The 21694-nt window shown below is 36.6% G+C and overlaps 1 protein-coding gene across 1 annotated transcript in view; it reads right to left on the reverse strand.

The window, feature by feature from the left end:
• NALCN (sodium leak channel, non-selective) overlaps positions 1-21694 on the reverse strand; it is a 392050-nt gene that overhangs the window by 261308 nt on the left and 109048 nt on the right. The window contains exons 7-9 of the mRNA XM_012557767.2: positions 8698-8840; positions 8464-8568; positions 1-68 (exon numbers count right to left, since the gene is read on the reverse strand). The exon at positions 1-68 is cut by the window's left edge and continues 14 nt beyond it. Coding sequence (XP_012413221.1) covers positions 1-68; positions 8464-8568; positions 8698-8840 — 316 coding nt within the window. The remainder of the gene's footprint in view (positions 69-8463; positions 8569-8697; positions 8841-21694) is intronic.

Consider the following 21694-nt stretch of genomic DNA (forward strand, 5'->3'; position numbering starts at 1 on the left):
CGTCCCTGGGGCTTGTTGACATCCACAGCTACCAGCTGCCATCCACCAGCAGCATCTTCATGAAACATCTTCAAGACAAAGAGGGAGATGAGTCAGAGACACTTAACTATGGAACATCGAGAACTCTATAAACTTTGTCTCCTGCTTTTTAGTATTTTTTATGTTATGAAATATTTTCTCTCCCTACGGGTTTATATTTAGAACATGAGTCATTTCAGTTATGTTCTTTTTCGCACTCAAAACTTAACTCAATAATAATAATAACAAGAATATTATAATAGCTTGCATTTATCGAGCACTTACTCTATGTCAGACACTTCTGCCTAACATATGCTTTGCATATAATTGCTCAGTTATTCTCCACAAGACTGTAAAGCAAGTCTCTTATCCCCATTATATAGATTATTATTTATTAAAATTCCAAATCCTGTGTTTAGTGTATTTTTTCTATAGGTGGTGATTTTTTGTCTTTATTCGGTGGACGTTCTTCACTGAGCTAATATAAAAATATTCTCAGGATGAATAAAATAAGTGTGCATGTGGCTTAGGGATAGAGGCTGGTGTTATTTTAATGGTAGGAGACCAACACAGTATTTAACAGACTTCGTGAAATTATTTTAACTAGGCCACAATTAATTTGCTCAGCCGGAATTTTATGTACATATTTATGAAGGGAATAGGCAGTTTCTCTTGGCTTAAAAGACATATGTGATTCAGGATACTACCAAACCAAAAAAAACCAAATCCATTACTGTCGGATACTACAGACTTTCAAAAATCTAAAATTCACTGAATTGGATGCCTCACTAATTATTTTACTGCATATTCTGCTACCTCCAAAAATTAGTCATCTGTCAATATTACACCTGGCTGCAAGGTTTATTTTCTCTTCATAAATATTTTCCTACTAATGCATTTTCTTTCCAGTTCTTTAGGGATGTGTGTTTGTGGGGTGGGGGTGGCAGTGGAATAGGATGGAATTACGGATCTTTATTTTTCTAACCAGAGACACTAGCTACAAGCCCTCGGTTTTATCCCTGCCTGAGGATGAGGACACAGTTGCGTACACGTAACGTTTTCTTTGCCACAGTTATTTAATCCTCATGTTATTCTGACCCTGTGTTCAAAAGGGGAATTGCTGATGGAAATATGAGATGATGCTAAGATTTCCTTACCTAAAATTTATAATTGTAATTGCAAATCCCCTTTAGTAGACGTAGTACATCATTTGCCAAAAGAAAAATGGCCTCTCTGAAATATGTGAGGTAGAAACAGACAGGTGCCAAATGTCACAAGCCACATGTATATTTTTTTAAATGGCAAAATGAGGTGCATATTTACATAAAGATTCTTTGACCACAGACTCCAGTTACAAATTTGTTTATCTCTGCTGGCAATTTACAGAATTCTGATTCCTTTAGAATGCATTTTAAAAGGTATTCTCTTCATAAATATTGGTAGAATCCAGCATGGCCCATCCGACATAAATAGGCTCATTCTGAGAATACATATATTGATTGAAACGCAAACCTTCTAAAATGCCTTTTTAAAGTCCCTGTCAAGATTCTGGGGGTCTCCTTTAAAGGACAAAAGACAAAAATCAATCCTGTCAGTCACTGGCTGAAAAACCTCCTGTTGAGGCATCCTGTACTCTCTTATCATGGCACAAAGGATCCCTGGGGCGTGTATTTGCTTTGATCAGTAGCAGACTAATTTTCTCTGTTAAATTATATTTTTCCAGTAGACCAAAATCAAATGAATCAATTTAATTGTCAGTAAAAGTGTTCTGTCAAGGTCACTCCTTTGCATGAAGTAAAATGCAGAAGTGCAAACATGTTCAATTTCTCTTTTCTCCTCTGAATTATAAAACAACGCTTAGATTGGTTAATATAACAGTAGATCTGTGAGTGAGGCGCTGGGCTATTGGAAGCCAGGGACTCTCAGAGGCTCAAGTCATTAGGAGAGTGTGGCAGGGGCTGAAAGTTGTCCCTTCAAATCTGTTCTCCAAAATAAGAGAATTTTTATGGGGACACTAGGCCACCAAGAATAAAGACTAATTTTTGTCTTTTTTTGAAACTCAGTTGGACCATGTAACTACATACTGATCTACAGGATATAAGCAGAAACTTCTCCTCTCTTCCTATTTTACTCCTGTCTGTTCTCTGGAATACAGATGTGAGGGCTGGAACTACAGCAGCCATCTTACAGCACAGAGTGACTTTGGGGATGGATGCTGTGCAAGACGGAGAAAAAGAGATGGAAGGAGTCTAGATCCATGGCAACATAGACTACCATATCAACCCTGAATCACCTCATTAAACTTTCCATAAGACAGAAAGGAACAGTATCTCACATAAGCCACTTATTTAGGGTGTTTTGTTCTTTGCAGCAGAACCTAACTTTACTAACACAGGTGGTTTCAGCTTGAATGTCCAACTATGTCTCTCATCATAAAGGTATAGCTTTTTTCCTCTCATGATATGTGTACCGTTAAACACCTAGGAAATGTTGAAGAGTCGAAAAAAATCTTAAACTCATCCCCCAAAGACAAGCATCACTACAATTATAGAATTAGCTTTCCAGATATTTTAGGTACATGTGTGCACACACACATACACGACATGAGATCCTGTTTTTGCACTACTATGTGGCCAACATAGTTTCATGTACAAAAATATAAAGTTCAGTCATGATTTTAATGGCTGCCTTTATTCCCACTTCATAATGTATAATCAATAACTTATTGCTAAAGATTCAGATTTTTACACTTCTTTTTTTTTAACCACTGTAAAAATGCTTCCATAAGCATCCTTGAATGTACATCTTTGAGCATTGTCCAAATTTTTTCTTAGGATAAATTTCTAGAAGTGTAATTTCTTGGTCAAATAGTATACATATTTTTAAAGACTTTTGATACATACTGCCAAACTGTTTTCCAGAAAAGATGTTCGAACTGACACTCATAGTAAAAATGTATGAAACCGAAAGCAAACCTGTTGCCATTGAATCAATTCCGACTCATAGTGACCCTACAGGACGGAGTAGAACAACCCCCTAGGGTTTCCAAGGAGCGGCTGGTGGATTCAAACGACTGACCTTTTGATCAGCAGACGAGCTCTTAACCATTACACCACCAGGGACTTTTTCTCCACCTTAGAGCCAACAATAAATACTATCTTTATAAGAAAAGAGACGTTAACATGGGGCCAGAACAAAGGTAGCGTGTTGACAGCAGGGCCTGTAATGGCTAAATTTTAAGGAGACAGGATGTGATAGTGAGTAGAACTGGATGCTCTTACAGCAGAAGGACGTCAGCTTGATCTCAGTCCCAGTCCTACTACTGACCAGTTATATAGTACCGGCTAAGATAATTGACGTCCTAAGCCTTGTCATTTTTTAAATCTGCAAAATGGAGACAATAATAGTAGTCACCTCACAATATTATTGTGAAGATTAAATAAGACTACTTGTAAAGACATTAGCCCAGCACTCAATACTTGTTAGCTATTGTAATAAGATGTCATGAATTAGTGTAATATTGCCATTAACAACGCAAACGGATTTCCACGAGTACTTTCCTCTTCGTACAATCATTTGGGAACCCATGGAGATTTCAGTCTTGAGAGTTATTTTACGCTTATCTGTTTGCAACTGCTGGAGTTTTATAAAACGTCAGTTGGTTTAAAAAGTAACTGAGAATGCTTTTGGGGTTGTCCCAGTGCAGGAAAATCACCATCATCATCATAAACAAAAATAATAACAATAATAACAGGTTATCTAATGGGAGACAGTGAGAAAAATAATCTTGGTAATGGGGAGCCACCAGCAGGTCAATTAAAATTCCAAGCCCGGGAGAAACACACACACAGACATACACATACTCTATATATATGATGTATATATATATATATATTATATACACACACACATATGTATATACACACACATATATACATATACACTTATAACGCAGAGAAAATTCTAAACTTTATTTTGAAATTATATGCTCTTTGGGTTCTTTCCAAATCATTTATCATTTTTTGGGGGGAGAGGAATTCTTGACCATGTGTCTTTACACCAGCGCTCTACTTTTTCACTCAACGTTGCATGTTTATACAAAGGATGCTTTAGGTATTTTACGAACCCATGTTCTAGAAATGTTGATGGAATCATAAAGGGGGGAAACCCCAAAGAATCCTTTTTACCCTATATCAACCCTACCCTCATCAGTCATCTCTTTTAGTTAGGGGATACTAATTCAGAAAACCAAAAGAAAAAACAAAACAAAACAAAAAAAAAACAACCCGTTGCTGTCAAGTTGATTGCGACTCACAGCGCCCCTATAGGACAGAGTAGAACTGCCCCATAGGGCTTCCAAGGAGTGGCTGGTGGATTCTAGTGGCCAACCATTTGGTTAGCAGCCGAGTTCTTAACCAGAGTGCCACTAGGGCTCAGCAAAAGCACTCAGTCAGAGATAATGATTGATGCTGAAATTTTAAAATTTTACATACCAACCCCTCAATAGGACCCTACCGTACCATGATTCATATATAAAAGTGAGATGTGTATTGATTGCTAGAAGCCTGCTTTGTGTCTCTTACCAGTAAACACAAAAGTTCCCTTGTCTGGTCTTAAAGTCTAGCAGTTTTTTCAGTTCTACTCCAGGCAAAGTGAGATAAGCTCATCCCTGCCATATATCAGGCTAGACTGAGGACCACAGACAGGCAACAGGTATCTGAGAGGAAAGATGTGGACTTGAGAAAAATGCCTAGGACATTTCCTACCCTGTCTACACATCCCAGCACCCAGTGGTGGGCAACAGCCTCGGAAACAATTGTGGCACGGGTAGTCCCATTGTGGATGGACACACGGGTCTTTACGTTATGGATGTATGACACTCTTGCGGGTTCACCCAGCACATAACCGGCCATGTGGCTACCCAGGTCTAATAGTTATGAAGGTGCAGAAGCCACAATTCCTATCAATGCTCAGCCACGCTCACGATTACTAATCTGAAACTCCCCATGTCTACTTTCCTTTTGTGTTCTGTTACATGGCGTACTATGGTTTCCATAAGACCTTTGGCATTTATTTTTTTCTGTAATTTGTTTCTGTTCTATGACTCCGAGGCATTTGGTGGTGACCATTCGGTTGAAAAAATGCCATTTTGCTATTTTAAAGGGACAGTTCTCATTACTGATACACTTTTTATCTGAACGGACCGTATCAGAACCAATTCCTACAGAACTGTTTAAAATGTCTGAAAACCTCATCATCGCCCTGTTCATCTGTACAATTTGCTTTCTACCCATATGGCCCCCATGGGAAGTCCACAGACTAATGGACATGAACAAGTACAACATGCCCTTGTGTGAGGAGTAACCGATACAGAACACCTGCAAATGTTCCACGTGCTAGAGAAAGGCAAGCATTGACTCCATTCCTGAAAAGCTGCGTGCTTTACAACAGTCATCTTTGTTTTGTTTTCTGAAAGCCTACTGTTTTATCAGAATTAACAACCTGAGATTTAGTCTTTAAAACCATTTAATGAGAAGTCCTGTGCATAAGGTCCTGTCAGATTTTACATGTAACAGAATCACAGAAAGTGATGTCTTTCACTTGCTACACACATAAAAAGTAGAGCCACTTGCTGGTAAGGTGCTGGGAGGGGCCTGGAGGACCGTTGCTAGGCTACCTAAGTGGTGTTTTTCCAGGAGGCTGACAGCAGGAGCTTCGGTTGCTTAGCAACCAGGTCCTCAGCCCCAGAGTTTTTCTTAATGAAGGTTTTTCACAATTGTCTGTGTGATTACCTCTGTGGAATATTCAGATGCATTCCCTCTGAATTACTAACTATTCCTCCTGATTAAGTATAATTTTGCATCAAAATAATTTTGTACAACTTTGTTCAAAATCTCCTCACAGTTTCCTTTCTATTATAACTGCTGGCAGATTTGGTAGTGCTTCCAAACACTACTTTTCCTGCTGTGGTTTTACATGTAAGACTTACTTAGTAAACATTTTGTATGAGTTACTTAGTAAACATAATAGAACGGTCAATTGTTTTAAAGAAATTTTAGGTTATCTCTCCAAAACATTGAATGTACATTCTGTGCTGAGTCCACAGGATTATATTTCCACTGAGGTCTTAATGTCTACAACAGAAAACTTATCCTTCTAGGGTTTTATTGGCTACTTAAAAGACATGTGAAAACTGACTCGGAACTTTATTATTTCTCACAGTTTGCTAAAAGAGATGAGAGAAGAAATGAGAACTAGAGGTATTTGATTCGTTGAAGGCTTTTTTACATGTCATCTATGACATAACCTAGATAGTATTTTACAAAAATCTTTTATGCAAGTTTGAATTAGTTTCTTGTAAAAACTGAATAATATCAATCATATTTCATCTATAAAGAATAGATTAATATAGTTCCATTTTTTAGTTCCATCATAAAGGTGCTACATAAGGCTTTTCCCAGACATCAGTATGGTTAATGGAATTTTATCATATAATTATTAAATGTTCGATTTGAAAGTTTCCAAAGTAAAATTTATACCTTGGGTTTCTCAAATATATCTTTGTCACAGTAGGTTTGTATAAGTATGTACAGATTTATGTTAACTTTCTCTTAAAATGTAATATTAAAAAAATCATTGTGATGAATTAAAATATTACTTCACTTTGGATTCTGCAATTTTTTTGTTCTCTCTTTTATAAAAGATCCCAGGTCTGCTTCTCCCTTCCTGCTAGAAGTAGATACATAAACCTGCCCTTCCTCTTTCTATCCACCAAAAACAAACACAAAAAATGAAAACAAAGACACTGTATTTAAATTGCCTTTTTATGTAATAACTGCCCTGCTAGGTTTAGTCAAATTTCAAGGCACTTCCAATTTCTCAGGAGCATAGAGAAACCCTTCTGAATATGTAGTGATTCTTTAAAATTACAGACACGCATGTGAAGGAGAGGGGCCTTATTCCCAGTTCATTATACTGTGATTGGTTAGTTCTGAATAAAACATATTTTCCATTCCAAAAATTCTAGTCCTATACATATGAGCCATCGCATAGGCTCATGAACAAACACTGACAAATAATGGGAAATTTTACATATGCTGTACGTTATCTGCCAGCCCTCTGAGGACTTGTGGCGGCAGCATCAAATCAAAGGTGCCTAATAAATGTGGTTGGCAATTCTGGTTTTGTGTCAGGACCATTCGTGGAGTTGTTAAAATATAGGTGCCCTTCAGGGACAAATTACCTAGTAAGAAAGGTAAGCACATGCTTAGGGAATCAACAGAATAGGGGCACCAGTTGTCCAAAGCAAAGACTCATAGATGCCAAGCAGACAGGACAAGGAAAAGCAAGTACACAACAATAATTCAAGAAAGACTCGATTCATTATTCCTATTATGTACGAAAGTAGATATTGTTGGGAAGCTTAATTGTGATGAAATCACCGAAGAATTTGTAAGAGCAAAGAATAGAAGGAAATCTTTTTAATTATAACATGTTAGAGATGAAAGATCTACCTAAAAATAAAATATGGTAATTTGTTGTAATATTTGTTTTCTGACCATTAAATTTTCTTTTATAACATTTTTAACTTGCTCATTTACAATTATAGCATTTATTATGAAACAAGCATCAAAATTGAAGTATGAGCTGTTCAAAGCAAAATTGATGAAAGTCAATTTCTCGTTGTGGGCGATCAACAGAATTTTACATTGATGGTTGAAACAACTGAGTTAACTGACTCATTTTCTTGTAGAATATGTAGAATATTTCTTTTGTAGAAAATGTGGTATGTATTAAAAATATTGGCAACCGCATCCACTCAAAATTTTATAAACTAGTTCATCTCATTCCATTAAAATGGCATACGCCACTTTTGCATTCAGTCCTTAACATTATAGTCACATTTGAAAAGAAGTTACATCATGGATAGCTGAAACACACACATACACATACACATATATATCTATCTAACTCAGATATCCTATTGTTATGCATGAACAAGCAGGGAAGGGGACACCACAGATTATCAGTGTTTAGAGCCTTCACGTGCCTTAATCCAGTCCTGGTGCCCTTGCTCTACGGCCCGGAAAGTCTGGGCTGGGGCCCTGACACCTGTATTTGCAAACAGCTCCACAAGTGAGTCAGATGGCAGAAGCCAGTATAACAGAGCTTCCTTAAGTTCTTCCAATGGTCAGACTGGAGTATGTACACTGGCACAGTGGTTAAGCTCTTGGCTGCTAACCGAAAGGGCAGTGGTTGGAACCCACCAGCTGCTCCTTGAAGAAAAGACCTGACCATCTGCTCATATAAAGATTGCAGCCTAGGAAACCCCATGGAGTAGTTCTCATTTGCCCTATGGGGTCGCTATGAGTCGGAATAGACTCAATGGCAATGGGTTTGGCAGGGTTTTGAGAGGGTTATGAAATCATCTCGCCGACACCGTACCTGCGTGGTGGCTGTTGAAGTAGTGCTGCTTCTCGATCCCCACATTTGTTGAAATTGCACTCTGATTTCTGCAAATGTTTCAATGATGACGGCAATAAACACATTCTGAAAGAAAACAACAAACCACGTTTACCAAAGACTGGGAAGGAGGAAGGTCTGCCACCAAAAACAAACGAAAGATCTGCAGAAAAGGTAATAAAAAGTAGACTTTATTTGTAAGAACTTTGGCAGTACCTTAACAAGCCAGGCAAGGAAGAAAATTAAAGTGATGAAATAGAAGTAGGAGCGCCACCGGGGAAAGCTGTCAATCGCTCGATACATGAGGAACACCCAGCCTTCCTGCGAGGCAGCCTCATAGACCGTGAAGATGCTCGTACCTGACAGGAGAGTGGACAGCAGGTTGAGTTATGTCTGACTTTCAAAATGAGAACACATTTTTTTAGAAAAACAATGAACATTTATCCATGCTCATTTTCTCAGTGACAAAAGCTCTTCTAAAAGAGTTAAAATTATATGAAACATTTCATTTTTATTTTTAAGATTTTGATAAAGGTACATTGACTTCAAGCAAGCATAATTTCAATATCTCTAGCAATAAAATAATTTTGTGTTACATCTTCATGTTAAACACACCTAACAATTTGGGAAAGGGAAGCAGCTTTCAGAAGATATCAGTATAATACAATAAAAAGATTCTACACCTTGTAAGTGTGCCTTTTGGGGCTTAAACACTTTCAGTATGCTATGCTATAGTTTTAATGAAAATAAATCTGAGAATTGGGTGTGATTTGAAATCACTTTCTCATAGGGAGATTAAAGCATCTTAGGCTCCAAAAATGAATATGATGGAGCCTACCTTTGGATTCCATGGTGTTTATTGAACAACAAAATGTAAAGCTGCAAATCATCAAATAGTATTTCATATTTTCTAAGAGAATTTTAACAGAAATTAAATACTTCTGATAATGGAAGGTAATAAAAATGAACAATATGTGGACAGATATGTGTACATGTGGTTAAGAGAATCTGAAATGCTGTCCAGAGAAAACCTGAAATTATTAGACATCAGATTCCTGGAGGAAAAGAAAGCAAAACAAAACAAGAACAAGTAAATAAAATGAGGGCTTCTCTTTCATCTGTGTGCATTTGGTTCTGGTCGCTGACTCTTTCCTACATATGAGTTCTACTTTCGAATGAGATGATCAACTAGCACAACTCAGCTCTTTTCTAGGCAATGGCTAAGAACATACTGAATATCATAGGGGCAGGGAAAATTGGACACATGGCCAGGGATAGAGGACAGTAAGCAGTATTTGATAAAGGGATGGATGAGCAGGAACTCAAGAAAAGGGTAATTTATTTTTATCTATCTAAAACTATCATATTTCTGAATAGAATTTGTGGCCACTTTTAATGATTATGTTCTAGATAAGGGAGGCAGCACGGGGCGTTATCACTTTACACCCTCCCCTCCCAGCAACCCCAAAACCACACACAAGTGCTTTGAATAATTCCGCACTGATTCAGAGAGCTAAGTCAAACATAGCGGGACCATATGATTTACCTGAGGTACCAAGACTAGTAAATGGTGAAACAAGAGTTAGAATTGGAATTTCTGACATCTAAGATTGGCATGGTTTCATCGTACCATTCTGGAAAGAACTCTAGACTATAGCTCTTGAGTTTTGAGTTCCTGAACTATCTTCACCGCTGAATTTCTGTGTGATCTTAGACAGATCTCTTATTGTTCTTCTTTCCTTATCTGCAAAAGGAGATACTACTTCCTCTTATTTGGGGGATATGAAGTAAGAGTCTCCATTCTATTTCCATCATCTGTAGCATATGAAAAATATGAGCTAGTAAATGCTGAATTTTGGAAAAAATATATGTTGTGCGAAAATACTTAAGAGAATTTTATTGGTGTGAAAACGTAAGTTATAAAAGGGAGGATATCATCGTGGTTAAGTGTGTAGGATCTTGTTCTAGACTGGTGGGTTAATTCTAGTTCCCCTCATTATTACCTGTGAGCCCTTAGACAAGTTTCTTAACCCTTCTCTGCTTTAGTTTCCTCAATTAAAATGAGAAATGATAACACACATCTCATATTGTTGGATTAAGTAGCTTAATTTCTGTAAAACATTGGCCAATGCTGAGCACTTAATAAATGCTAGCTATCATTATAATTATTATAAAAATAGAAATAGTCATCCAATACTATTTTTGTGAGAAAGGATATAATTAAAAATATAGTATTAAATGAAAAGCTATTTATGAAACAAATATATGTTGTTATTCATACTGCTATACTCATATTTTTCTACTCATATTCTTCTACTAGCTTATCTATTGCTAGAAATGAGTTAGATAATGTATATGTGTTCATTTATGTTCTAATCACACAGACATTTAAAATTAGAACATGTCTATGACCACCTGTCCAAAGTTAGAAGAGGGTTACTAAAGTGGACTGATTTCTACTTTGAGCCGGTTTGTCCAGGAAAAATGATCAGAGCACCAGTGAACACTAAGGCACAGAGGACAAGGAACAACACAGAAGCCTGGCAGCGAGAAGGAATAAGTGAGAAACAAAGAGTCTTGAAATAAAAGCTTAGAGAAAGAAGAAAAGCATATTCCTATTTGGTGAAGGCCTTTTACACACTAGTTTGTGCTAAGTACTTTAGCTAAAATATAACTTCATATATGTACTGCCTCTCATTTTAAGAATCATACGGTGGGCATTGGTAAGTCATTGCCATAATAACTGATATTTTTAAAACATGTTTAGCTTCAAGGCTCTTTTATATACATAGATGCTAAGGAAATCCCTGTCTTGTTAGGTTGGTAGGTGGGTAGGTAGGAAGGAGGGCATATATGATCAATCACATTTTACAGAAAAGGAAAGCAAAGGTCACCATTTAGTGAACTGGCCAGAGGTGGAAAGTGATAGAACTGGAAATGTAAATGACATCATCAGCTTTCAAGTTTTAAGCTCTCTTTTTTCTTTACCGTGCGCCATATATTTTCATGCTCTGGAAATCTCCCTAACTCTCTAGTAATATACACAGATTTTCAAACACATATTTAAGTGTATTTTAGTCAATGGTCAGTTGTGAAATTCTTTGAAACATGAGTATCATGTTTTTCCCACCAAACTGCCCCCCTACCACAATGACATTTATTTTTTCGCCTGAATTGATCATTTAAATCGTGATGATTGGATCTGTGGTGATAATTCGTTTCATCCATCGGTCATTATCATAAAGTAAATTTATCTGCAAGGAAACAATATAAAAACTACCAGTAAGATTTGCCTGTTCTTAAAACTGACATCTGGATTCAACATAACAAACATACGTTACTAAGGTTGAATGTTTCAATACATATGAAATGTAAATAAGGCCAATAGGCCAGCATTAGCAAGAAAGGCCCACGCTGAATTGTAGGTTTCTTGAAAAATAAACCAGCTAGAACTAAATCACTTGGGAAGATGTCAGCATTCTAATCAACAAAATCTTTATGAACAATGTTTTCTCTTCTTTGAAATGATGCTAATTTTGCTAAAATATATTTCCAAAATAATTAGCTCAAGCACTTCTGATAGACTTCAATGTAACGTTCTGACTATCATCTTCAACACAACTTGTCTATATGCTCAACTAATAATTCACACATACTCAGCCCGGAGAACTGTCATGTGGCAATAGGAACAAAACAAAACATCTTCTATTTTACTGTTCCAGAACATGAAATATACAGAAAAGGGCTTCTGTTATTCTAAATGCTGTGAAATTTCCTTATATACTTCATGCTTTTGAGTTGAGTTTTAGCTTAAATAATTTTTTTCTTTTTCTTTTTACAGCTAACCAACTTTAACCCACTGGTGAAACCACTTCAACCTTGCTTGAGATTGGGATTAAAAAAAAAAAGATATTATTTTCTCTTATCCTGAATTTAAATAAAGTTAATTATTTTTCCTCAGGGATTGGGATGGCTAAGTTGTAGCATAATAGGAACTCATGCAAGAAGATGGTTTTTAAGAGAAAGGATCAGACAAGATCAGCACCTACAAAAATAAAATGCCAAGAAAACAGAAGTGACTTCTTCCATTAATGATTTATATATACAAAAAATGTACAACATTTTTGCTTTTCTGGAATGGATATGAAGGACAATTTTAACATAAAGCAAGTAATTTATGTCCCTTATTTTCTTTCAAGTAATTTGAACTAAAACAGAAAAGTGGCTACGGAAATCCATTATGAATTACCATTAAAGTAAACAGCTTTAAAAATAGACCATTTTCTGGTAAAATATGGTGTTGTCAATATAAGATTAAAATTTGAGAGGAACACTGGAAATTATCATCCCTCTGCCTGCCTAGACTTTTCTTTATTACATCTACAGGGAAGATGCTATTTGGAATTAAATAAAAAAAATAGTACATTCAACAACTAATCCTGAAGCGTTTACTCTATTTTTCCTAATGCCACATGGAGAAAGGGCGATTAGTGGGAACCCACAGTGCACCTCAAAGAGCAGAGTTTGTTGTTACAAAATGAAATGTTTGTGAAACCATCACCAAAAAATACCCCAGAAAAATGTTTACTATTGAAAAAACATGTTTCCCATAGATATGAGCTAAGCTAGGTAAATGAGCTTTGCAGACGAGACTAGCAGTTGCTTAAGCAAAGACAAATAAATTAGATAACCTTCCTCAACATTTTTCTACTATTGGCTTTGAAAAATATATGCAAAGAAAGTCACTTAAGATTTTCCAATTGTTGACCAATATTTAACCAACCAGTTGCCATCTAAGTGACTCTGACTCATGGTGACCCCACAAGTGTCAGAGTAGAACTGTGTTCGGTAGGGTTTACACTGGATGATTTTCAGAAGTAGATTACCAAGTCTTTCTTCAGAGGCACCTCTGGGTGGACTTGTACCTCAGACCTTTCAGTTAGCAGCCGAGCATGTTAACCATTTGCACCACCCAGGGATCTCAACCAATCCTCTTTTTCCTTTGGGAAGTAGACAGCCCAGAAAAAGAAATTATAGCTGCCCAAACTTATTTGCACATCCTGACCTCTCTACCTGCAGTATGGTGCTTCCCTCTGTTCTACTAGCTGGCTCCCCTGTGGCTGTACAGCTCAGCTCACTCCTTTATCCTCAGGCACTATGGGTCCCAGTCTTCAGAACTCCCTTGTCACTTTCATCATATCGCTTATGAATTCTATTACTTTGTTTAAGCAATCGGCTGCTAACCAAAAGGTCAGCAGTTCAAATTCACCAGCTGCCCCTTGGGAATCCCATGGGGCAGTTCTACTCTGTCCTGTAGGGTTCCTATGAGTTGGAATCAATTTGAGGGCAATGAGTTTTTTTTTTTTTTTTTTTTTTGGTATGTGGGAGACTCTAAAGTTAAAACCCAATTATGAATATTCCACAGATAATTTTGAAACAAAAGGAGATATTTGATAGTCAAATGACTTTAGAAATGCTTTACTGATTTTCAAAATTCACTTAAAATACACATGTGTACATAAATTTAAAAGCCCATACTATAAATAAGCAAGAAGAGTTTTCTTTATTTGATCTGGCATGGAAAATCTCCAGAAAACATTATATTAATAAATACAAACACTCCAGCATGTTTTTACGGACCCACACATTTCTATGAAAGGACCACTTTTTCGTTCAGTGAATAATAATTCTACAATATGACCCGGGAATATGATGTATTCTTTTATGAAAGAACGAAGGAATCTGTTCCAATAACATCTCTGGTGAGCTCCTGGAATAGCACCACATTCTTCGACCCTAAACTTTCAAGGCACAAATTAAAGTTGTGTCAGAAGGAAAATAACAGCAATGACATTCAGCCCATAAATTCTCCTGATTTCATTCATTCTTCCTAACCTCTGCCACTGGTGGTTTGAATTCATTCGATAAGAAGACCCACAAGTCTCTATTTATAAGACAAATACTTGCCTTGAAATTTCTACATGGCTTCCTGTGTTGAGAAATAATAGAGGATCCTTTTTTTACAGCTCTGAACAAAACGATCATATTCCCATATGTTTTGATTACCTTGAAGATTATGTTTACTGCTCTGACATATTCTGATGTCTCTTTTTCCAAGAAAAAAAAAAAAGGGAAGTTGTCTGCTTTCTGGGAATATATTACCAATTGTTTCTTCTGGGCATAGGTTATATAATCCCATTAAGTCATTCTCTTCTCAAATGTCAGGGCCACTAAATCGTGGTGATAAGTACTAACAAACTACAATCCTAGAATCCCACAACTACCCTTTCTCCCCCAACACAATAGCAATGGTGCTATTGTGATAGTGGCAATACCCAATCTATTGTGAAGGAATTTGAGAAGCTGGAGTTCATAATGTAGGCTTAAGACAGTTGAATTAGAATGAGTGTCTTTTATGGGTTGAATTGTTTCTCCCCAAAAGATAGGTTGAAATCATAACCCCCAATACCTGTGAATGTGACCTTGTTTGGAAATAGGGTATGAGAAGATGTTATCAGTTAATGTGATGTCATACTGGAATTGGGTAGGCCCTAATCCAATATTACTTGTGTCCTTACAAAAAGACAAGGAGAGACAGAGAAGGAAAATGGCCATATGAAGACAGATGCAGAGACTGGAGTGCTATACCTACATGCCAAGGAACACCAAAGATTGCAGGGAACAACAAAATGCTAGGAAGAGGCAAGGAAGGACCTTCCTGTACACCCTTCAGAAAGAGAGCATAACCTTCCAACACCTTGATTTTAGACTTTTAGCCTCCACAACTATGAGATGATAGATTTCTATTGTTCTAACACACCCAGTTTGTGGTACTTTGTTATGACAGCTCCAAGAAATTAATACAGTGCCCAAGGCCCAACTGTGAACAGTATTCTTCACCCTCACATTCAGAATTCTTAACAGAACCAAGAGGCTTCCTTATGCAACCATCCATTCCATCCTCCCTCACAATGTATGGATACTCAAGGTAATGCTCCTGAACTCCACTAATACGGAACACACCACCTCCTGAGACAACCCTATTCCAGGTCAAACAAGAGCCCATCCAGTTGGACACAGGGCCTGGCTCAGTCCCTTCAGGAACCTGCTCTTGGCCCTGCAAAGCAATGCAAGCTACAGTTGTCTGCAGAATTAGTCCCTACAACACCTTTGAGCTGGTCATTCCTCATTCCATTTAGGTCACACTGCGACAGACACTTGTTTTCTTATCTGGTCCTTTAACTTTTTCAAACTGATGTGCATTTTCTTTCTTTTTTTTTTGAGATTTACCTGATTGGCTTCATTTCCCCTAGGAACACATATCATATGTGGATGGCAACATTTTAATCACCCTAGAGTATCAATTTCCCTCAAACTTTTTAAAGTTGCTCTCTCTGTTCTTCCAGTTGACTTTGATTCTTGCCAGTGATAGGCTAATTGACCTTTGCCTCTGGATGGGAAAACAAACTTACATGTTCTTCTACAATTACGTGTGAAGAGTTGTGATGTATCCAGTGCCTCAATATATTGGTCTTGACCAGTGGATGTAACTGTGGAAGTATATAATACCAATCCTCAGTACCAAATAGATGCTTACTCTCTCAACTACAGTGCAAGGACTAAATATTTAATCTTGAAAGGTGACCAAATGAGAGAACCCATGTAAAGACTTTGATCTTTGGAGCCTTCCATTATTAGAAAAACAATCTGTTCAAGATGGCATGAGCTGTCCTTTATTTGGTTTTCATTGGTTTTGCTATGTTTGCATACATACAACTTGTCTTATTCCCTAACTCAATTAGATTTTTAAAGTCTAAAGCTGTTCCATAGAGGAATATTCTTATTAAACTTCAGAATTAACAGGTAAAAATAACTTTGCAAAGTTTTAGACTGAATTAGCCAAAGCCACCCAAAAAGTAAGTTGTACTGTCAGTTTGAATTTAGGTTGAATTTACTGCTATCTAAACACTGAAGTGTCAATGTGACATAAATAACCCATTAAAGGGGCACAGCTGGCTTATTTAGTTGACAATCTAATCCAAGGTTCTCTATGTTTACAATATTGACCTTCAGGGCTTGATAATTCTTTGTTGTGTGGGACTCCCCTGTACAATTCAGGATGTTTAGCAGTATCCCTAACTTCTACCCACTACATTCTGGTAACGTTCCCACTTCCCAAGTTGTGACAACCAAAACTGTTTCCAAACATTGCCGTGTCCTCTGATGGGCAAAACTACCCCCGATTGAAAACCACTGCTCTAAATTGACAGCCTTCCTCATTCTGTAGCTTTTGCCCTCCAGAGCCTAGCTCAAGACCTGTTGTTGCTGTTAGGTGCCGTCAAGTCGGTTCAGATTATAGCGACCCTACGTACAACAGAACAAAACACTGCCCGGTCCTGCGCCATCCTTACAATCATTGTTATGCTTGAGCCCATTGTTGCAGCCATGGTGTCATTTCACCTCGTTGAGGGTCTTCCTCTTTTTTGTTGACCCTCTACTTTACCAAGCATGATGTCCTTCACCAGGGACAAGTCCCTCCTGATAACATGTCCAAAGTACGTGAAACGTAGTCTCACCATCCTTGCTTCTAAGGAGCTTTCTGGCAGTACTTCTTCCAAGACAGATTTGTTCATTCTTCTAGCAGTCCATGGTATATTCAATATTCTTCGCCAACATCATAATTCAAAGGCATCAATTCTTCCTCTACCTTCCTTATTCATTGTCCAGCTGTTTCATGCATATGAGGTGACTGAAAATACCATCGCTTGGGTCAGGAGCATCTTAGTCCTCAAAGTGACATCTCTGCTATTTAACACTTTAAGGAGGTCTTTTGCAGCAGACTTACCTAATGCAATGTGTGGTTTCATTGCTTGACCTAGAGTATAATTTATATTTATTAAGTACTTTTTAACTGAATTGAGATTTCCTCACTTGACAGAAAGGAAAATGGAATAGTTGGGAGATTTAATAAACATTCTCTTTTGGTTTATAAACTATTTCAAGATTAAACAAGTTTAGGCCAAAGCAGATCCCTCAAAATGCAATTTTTCTTAAGTATATTTATGTGGCAATAGTCTACAACTGAATTTGTCACTTTATTCATCTTTAAAGATTCTTGAACGGAAAAGCTTAGGTCTTAAGAAATCATTTGTTTACATAAAGTATTTGCCATGCAGTATACAGCTCAATAGTAACATTACATTAATATTTATCAGTTTTTTCTTTCAAGAACTGTACATTGGAAGAAAAATCTTGTTTATTTTATTTCTTGCCTCTTGCAACATTATAAGCTGTTTGAACAAACTTGCATGTCAGGGGGCATATCTTTGCTTGTAGAATGAGACATTACAAGTATATTCACTCATCTTTTAAAAGAAAATTCACTTTTTTTTATTATGCTTTAGGTAAAAGTTTACAGCTCAAGTTAATTTCTCATACAAAAATTTATACATGCGTTGTCATCTGACACCAGTTGCAATCCCCACAATGTGACAGCACACTCTCCATTTCCACTCCAGGTTCCCTGTGTCCATTCAACCAGTTCCTGTCCCTTCCTGCATTCTCATCCTGCCTCCAGACAGTAGCTGCCCATTTGGTCTTGTGCATGTGATTGAACTAAGAAGCACACTCCTCACGTGTATTATTTTTTGTTTTATAGTCCTGTCTAATCTTTGTCTGAAGAGTGGGCTTCGGGAATGGTTTCAGTTCTGGGTTAACACAGCATCCAGGGGCCATAGTTTTGGGGGTTCCTCCAGTCTCTGTCAGACCATTCATGTATTTTGAATGAAATAAATGGCACAATATTTTCTCCACCAAAAATTATAGCAGTAATTCTGAATTATTCCAAGACAAACCACAAACATGAATTTTTGCAAAATTTCAGGTAATGCTCTGAGTCAACACGAGGCATTCAATATATTCATTGACAAACACAGAAGAAAACAGATTATCAGATGTCCATGTTTATGGACTCTTGTTCTGTCTGGGCCATGAAACAGTGTTAAATATAAACCTGCTAAACTGCTCATGAAACTTGTAGGGTGTAGACTCAACAATGGGACAACATGGCTGGCTCTTTAATTCAACTATACCTTGTTATTTTGCAGTCAAGTATTGAAGATAAAGTCTGTACTGAAATTCTTTTTTTACTTATTTGCATATTTTTTGATGAGTTCTCAGTTTCTTTCATGCTCTGGAAATCTCCCTAACTCTCTAGTAATATACACAGATATTCAAACACATATTTAAGTGTATTTTAGTCAATGGTCAGTTGTGAAATTCTTTGAAACATGAGTATTATGTTTTTCCCACCAAACTGCCCCCCTACCACAATGACATTTATTTTTTCGCCTGAATTGATCATTTAAATCGTGATGATTGGATCTGTGGTGATAATTCGTTTCATCCATCGGTCATTATCATAAAGTAAATTTATCTGCAAGGAAACAATATAAAAACTACCAGTAAGATTTCCCTGTTCTTAAAACTGACATCTGGATTCAACATAACAAACATACGTTACTAAGGTTGAATGTTTCAATACATATGAAATGCAAATAAGGCCAGTAGGCCAGCATTAGCAAGAAAGGCCCACGCTGAATTGTAGGTTTCTTGAAAAATAAACCAGCTAGAACTAAATCACTTGGGAAGATGTCAGCATTCTAATCAACAAAATCTTCATGAACAATGTTTTCTCTTCTTTGAAATGATGCTAATTTTGCTAAAATATATTTCCAAAATAATTAGCTCAAGCGCTTCTGATAGACCTCAATGTAACGTTCTGACTATCATCTTCAACACAACTTGTCTATATGCTCAACTAATAATTCACACATACTCAGCCCGGAGAACTGTCATGTGGCAATAGGAACAAAACAAAACATCTTCTATTTTACTGTTCCAGAACATGAAATGTACACAAAGGGGCTTCTGTTATTCTAAATGCTGTGAAATTTCCTTATATACTTCATACTTTTGAGTTGAGTTTTAGCTTAATTTTTTTCTTTTTCTTTTTACAGCTAACCAACCTTTTGGTACAACTTTAACCCATTGGTGAAATCACTTCAACTGTTATCTTAAACCTTACTGCCTGCTGCACAAAATTCTTGCAATAAGATCAAAGGTCATATAGGAAAACAACATATACCTGTACAGATTTACATATATTTTCTAAACTCAACTTTTTAAATAAATAATAAAGATGTTTAGATGAAATATATTTTTTCAGACTTGGAAAATTCTAAACTCCCAAGTTCTAAATATAAAATATTCTAGAGAAGGAGAGGCGAAAGCTTTAACTATACTATTCACAACTGGAAAAGAAGTGTTGACAGGCCGGATGCTGATACTGGCAGGAAAGTTGAGGCTTTAAAGCTGAACAGTTCCAATGACACGGAACTCACAGACCAGTGAAAACAAGGCCTGCCTCCTGGTGCTGGGCAATTTCCAGGAAGCCTGGGAGTAAAGGTAGCAAATGAGAGGTCATGCCAGACACCAATTACCCCCCTGCTTTGAGGAGCGGTGATTTCAGATCAAAAGAGTTTCTTGGAAATTCATTGTTCCGTTAGTTGACTTCCAAAAGCTACACTTAGCTAGAGTTAGCGTTCATTTACCTTCCATAACATTCAAACTCCCTGCTGAGGACTTACTCTCTACATGGACAACGGGCCTCAGCTCTCCATCCCTACCCTACGGCAACAATGATACTTGCTGGTCACTGGGAGCCTGCAAGGAGGGAGTGAGAACTGCAGCCACTAAAGCACCAAATAAATGTTCATCGATAGCTTTTAAAATTTACTCCCAAAAAGTAATCAAAAAAATCATGCCAGAGGTACTGTTTCTCTTAGAGTGTTTTTGTTTTGTCCCTCATTTTTGAAAGATTTATTAGAAACTATTCAAAGGAAACCAGTGTAAAAGGGCCAGGACTTCATGTAATTTTTAGGGAGCTAATAGCTATGACTTCAGAGTTTCACAACAGCCCAAAATATTAGAACCAAGTGTTTGGAGAAAGTACTAAGATTTTCTTTTCTTCATATTTTTGGGCTATGCATAGTTCAGATCTCTGCATTACTGTGTACAAAGAAAATAAAAAAATTAACTTTAAAGTAGACTTGGTCGGTTTTTGGTTAAATGTCTGAAAAGCAAGTATTTACTGTTTCATTTTTAATAGCAAGTTTGACTGAAACAGTAAATAAGCACAGGATCAAAAGATCAGCCAAGACTGGAAATAACCAATAATTGACATTTGTTCACATTGGCATACCGTATTAAATTCCGACTGCAGTCTAAATGAAAAGGAAGAAAGATGCCAGAGTACTTCTGACTAAATGAAATTTGTAATAAATATGAGACAAAAAATACAAATAACGTATTTTCTTTTTCTGCAACATGGACTTAACAGAAACCAAAGGTCTCATTTGTGTGGGGATAAATGTCAAATTTCCATGATTTGCAGTGAAAAGTTTTTCACTTCATTATTTTAAAATTAATATAATAATAAACTAAACTAAAAGTAAGGACACACTCCAACATCATTCTTACAAATATTAAAATTTAATGATTACAACTCAATAGGAAATATTAATTAATTGGTAAAATTTAAAAACTCTACATGGGGAAATTTTTTTGTCTTATACCTTTTACATTGATATATGTATGAAAAAAATAATTGACATGATTTTTCTTGTATTTTTGGTCTACTTTCTTCTATAAGCTTCTAAAGCCTAGGATCATATTTGAAAATAAAATTTCAAATTGGTTTAGATTTATTTTTTGGATGTGTCTCGGATTCTGTTTTAGATTTATCAGTACTATACTATAATTGAAAAAACATTTTTCATGTATTAAAAGTTATGCTACTAAAAGAGCAAAAACATATGCATTCTTACTTGTACAGCCTTTTCTTTATAATCCTGAACACTATATACTAAACCAAACCAAACCTGCTGCCATTGAGTCAATTTCAACTCATAGTGACCCTACAGGACAGAGGAGAACTGCCCCACAGGGTTTCCAAGGAGCAGCTGGTGGATTTGAACGGTTGACCTTTTGGTTAGCAGCCGAGCTCTTAACCACTGCGCCACCAGGGTTCCAAACGCTATATAAGTGACATAAAAATGTGAGTAAATACTAGTAAATTAACTTTTTTATTTAAGATACAGATCAGAAATAGTATGGATAAAAGAGCACTTTTTCTTAAAACAAGAAGTTTAAC

Source organism: Trichechus manatus, unplaced genomic scaffold (assembly GCF_000243295.1).
Source record: "Trichechus manatus latirostris isolate Lorelei unplaced genomic scaffold, TriManLat1.0 scaffold00118, whole genome shotgun sequence".
In the NCBI taxonomy this organism is placed as follows: Eukaryota; Metazoa; Chordata; class Mammalia; order Sirenia; family Trichechidae; genus Trichechus; species Trichechus manatus.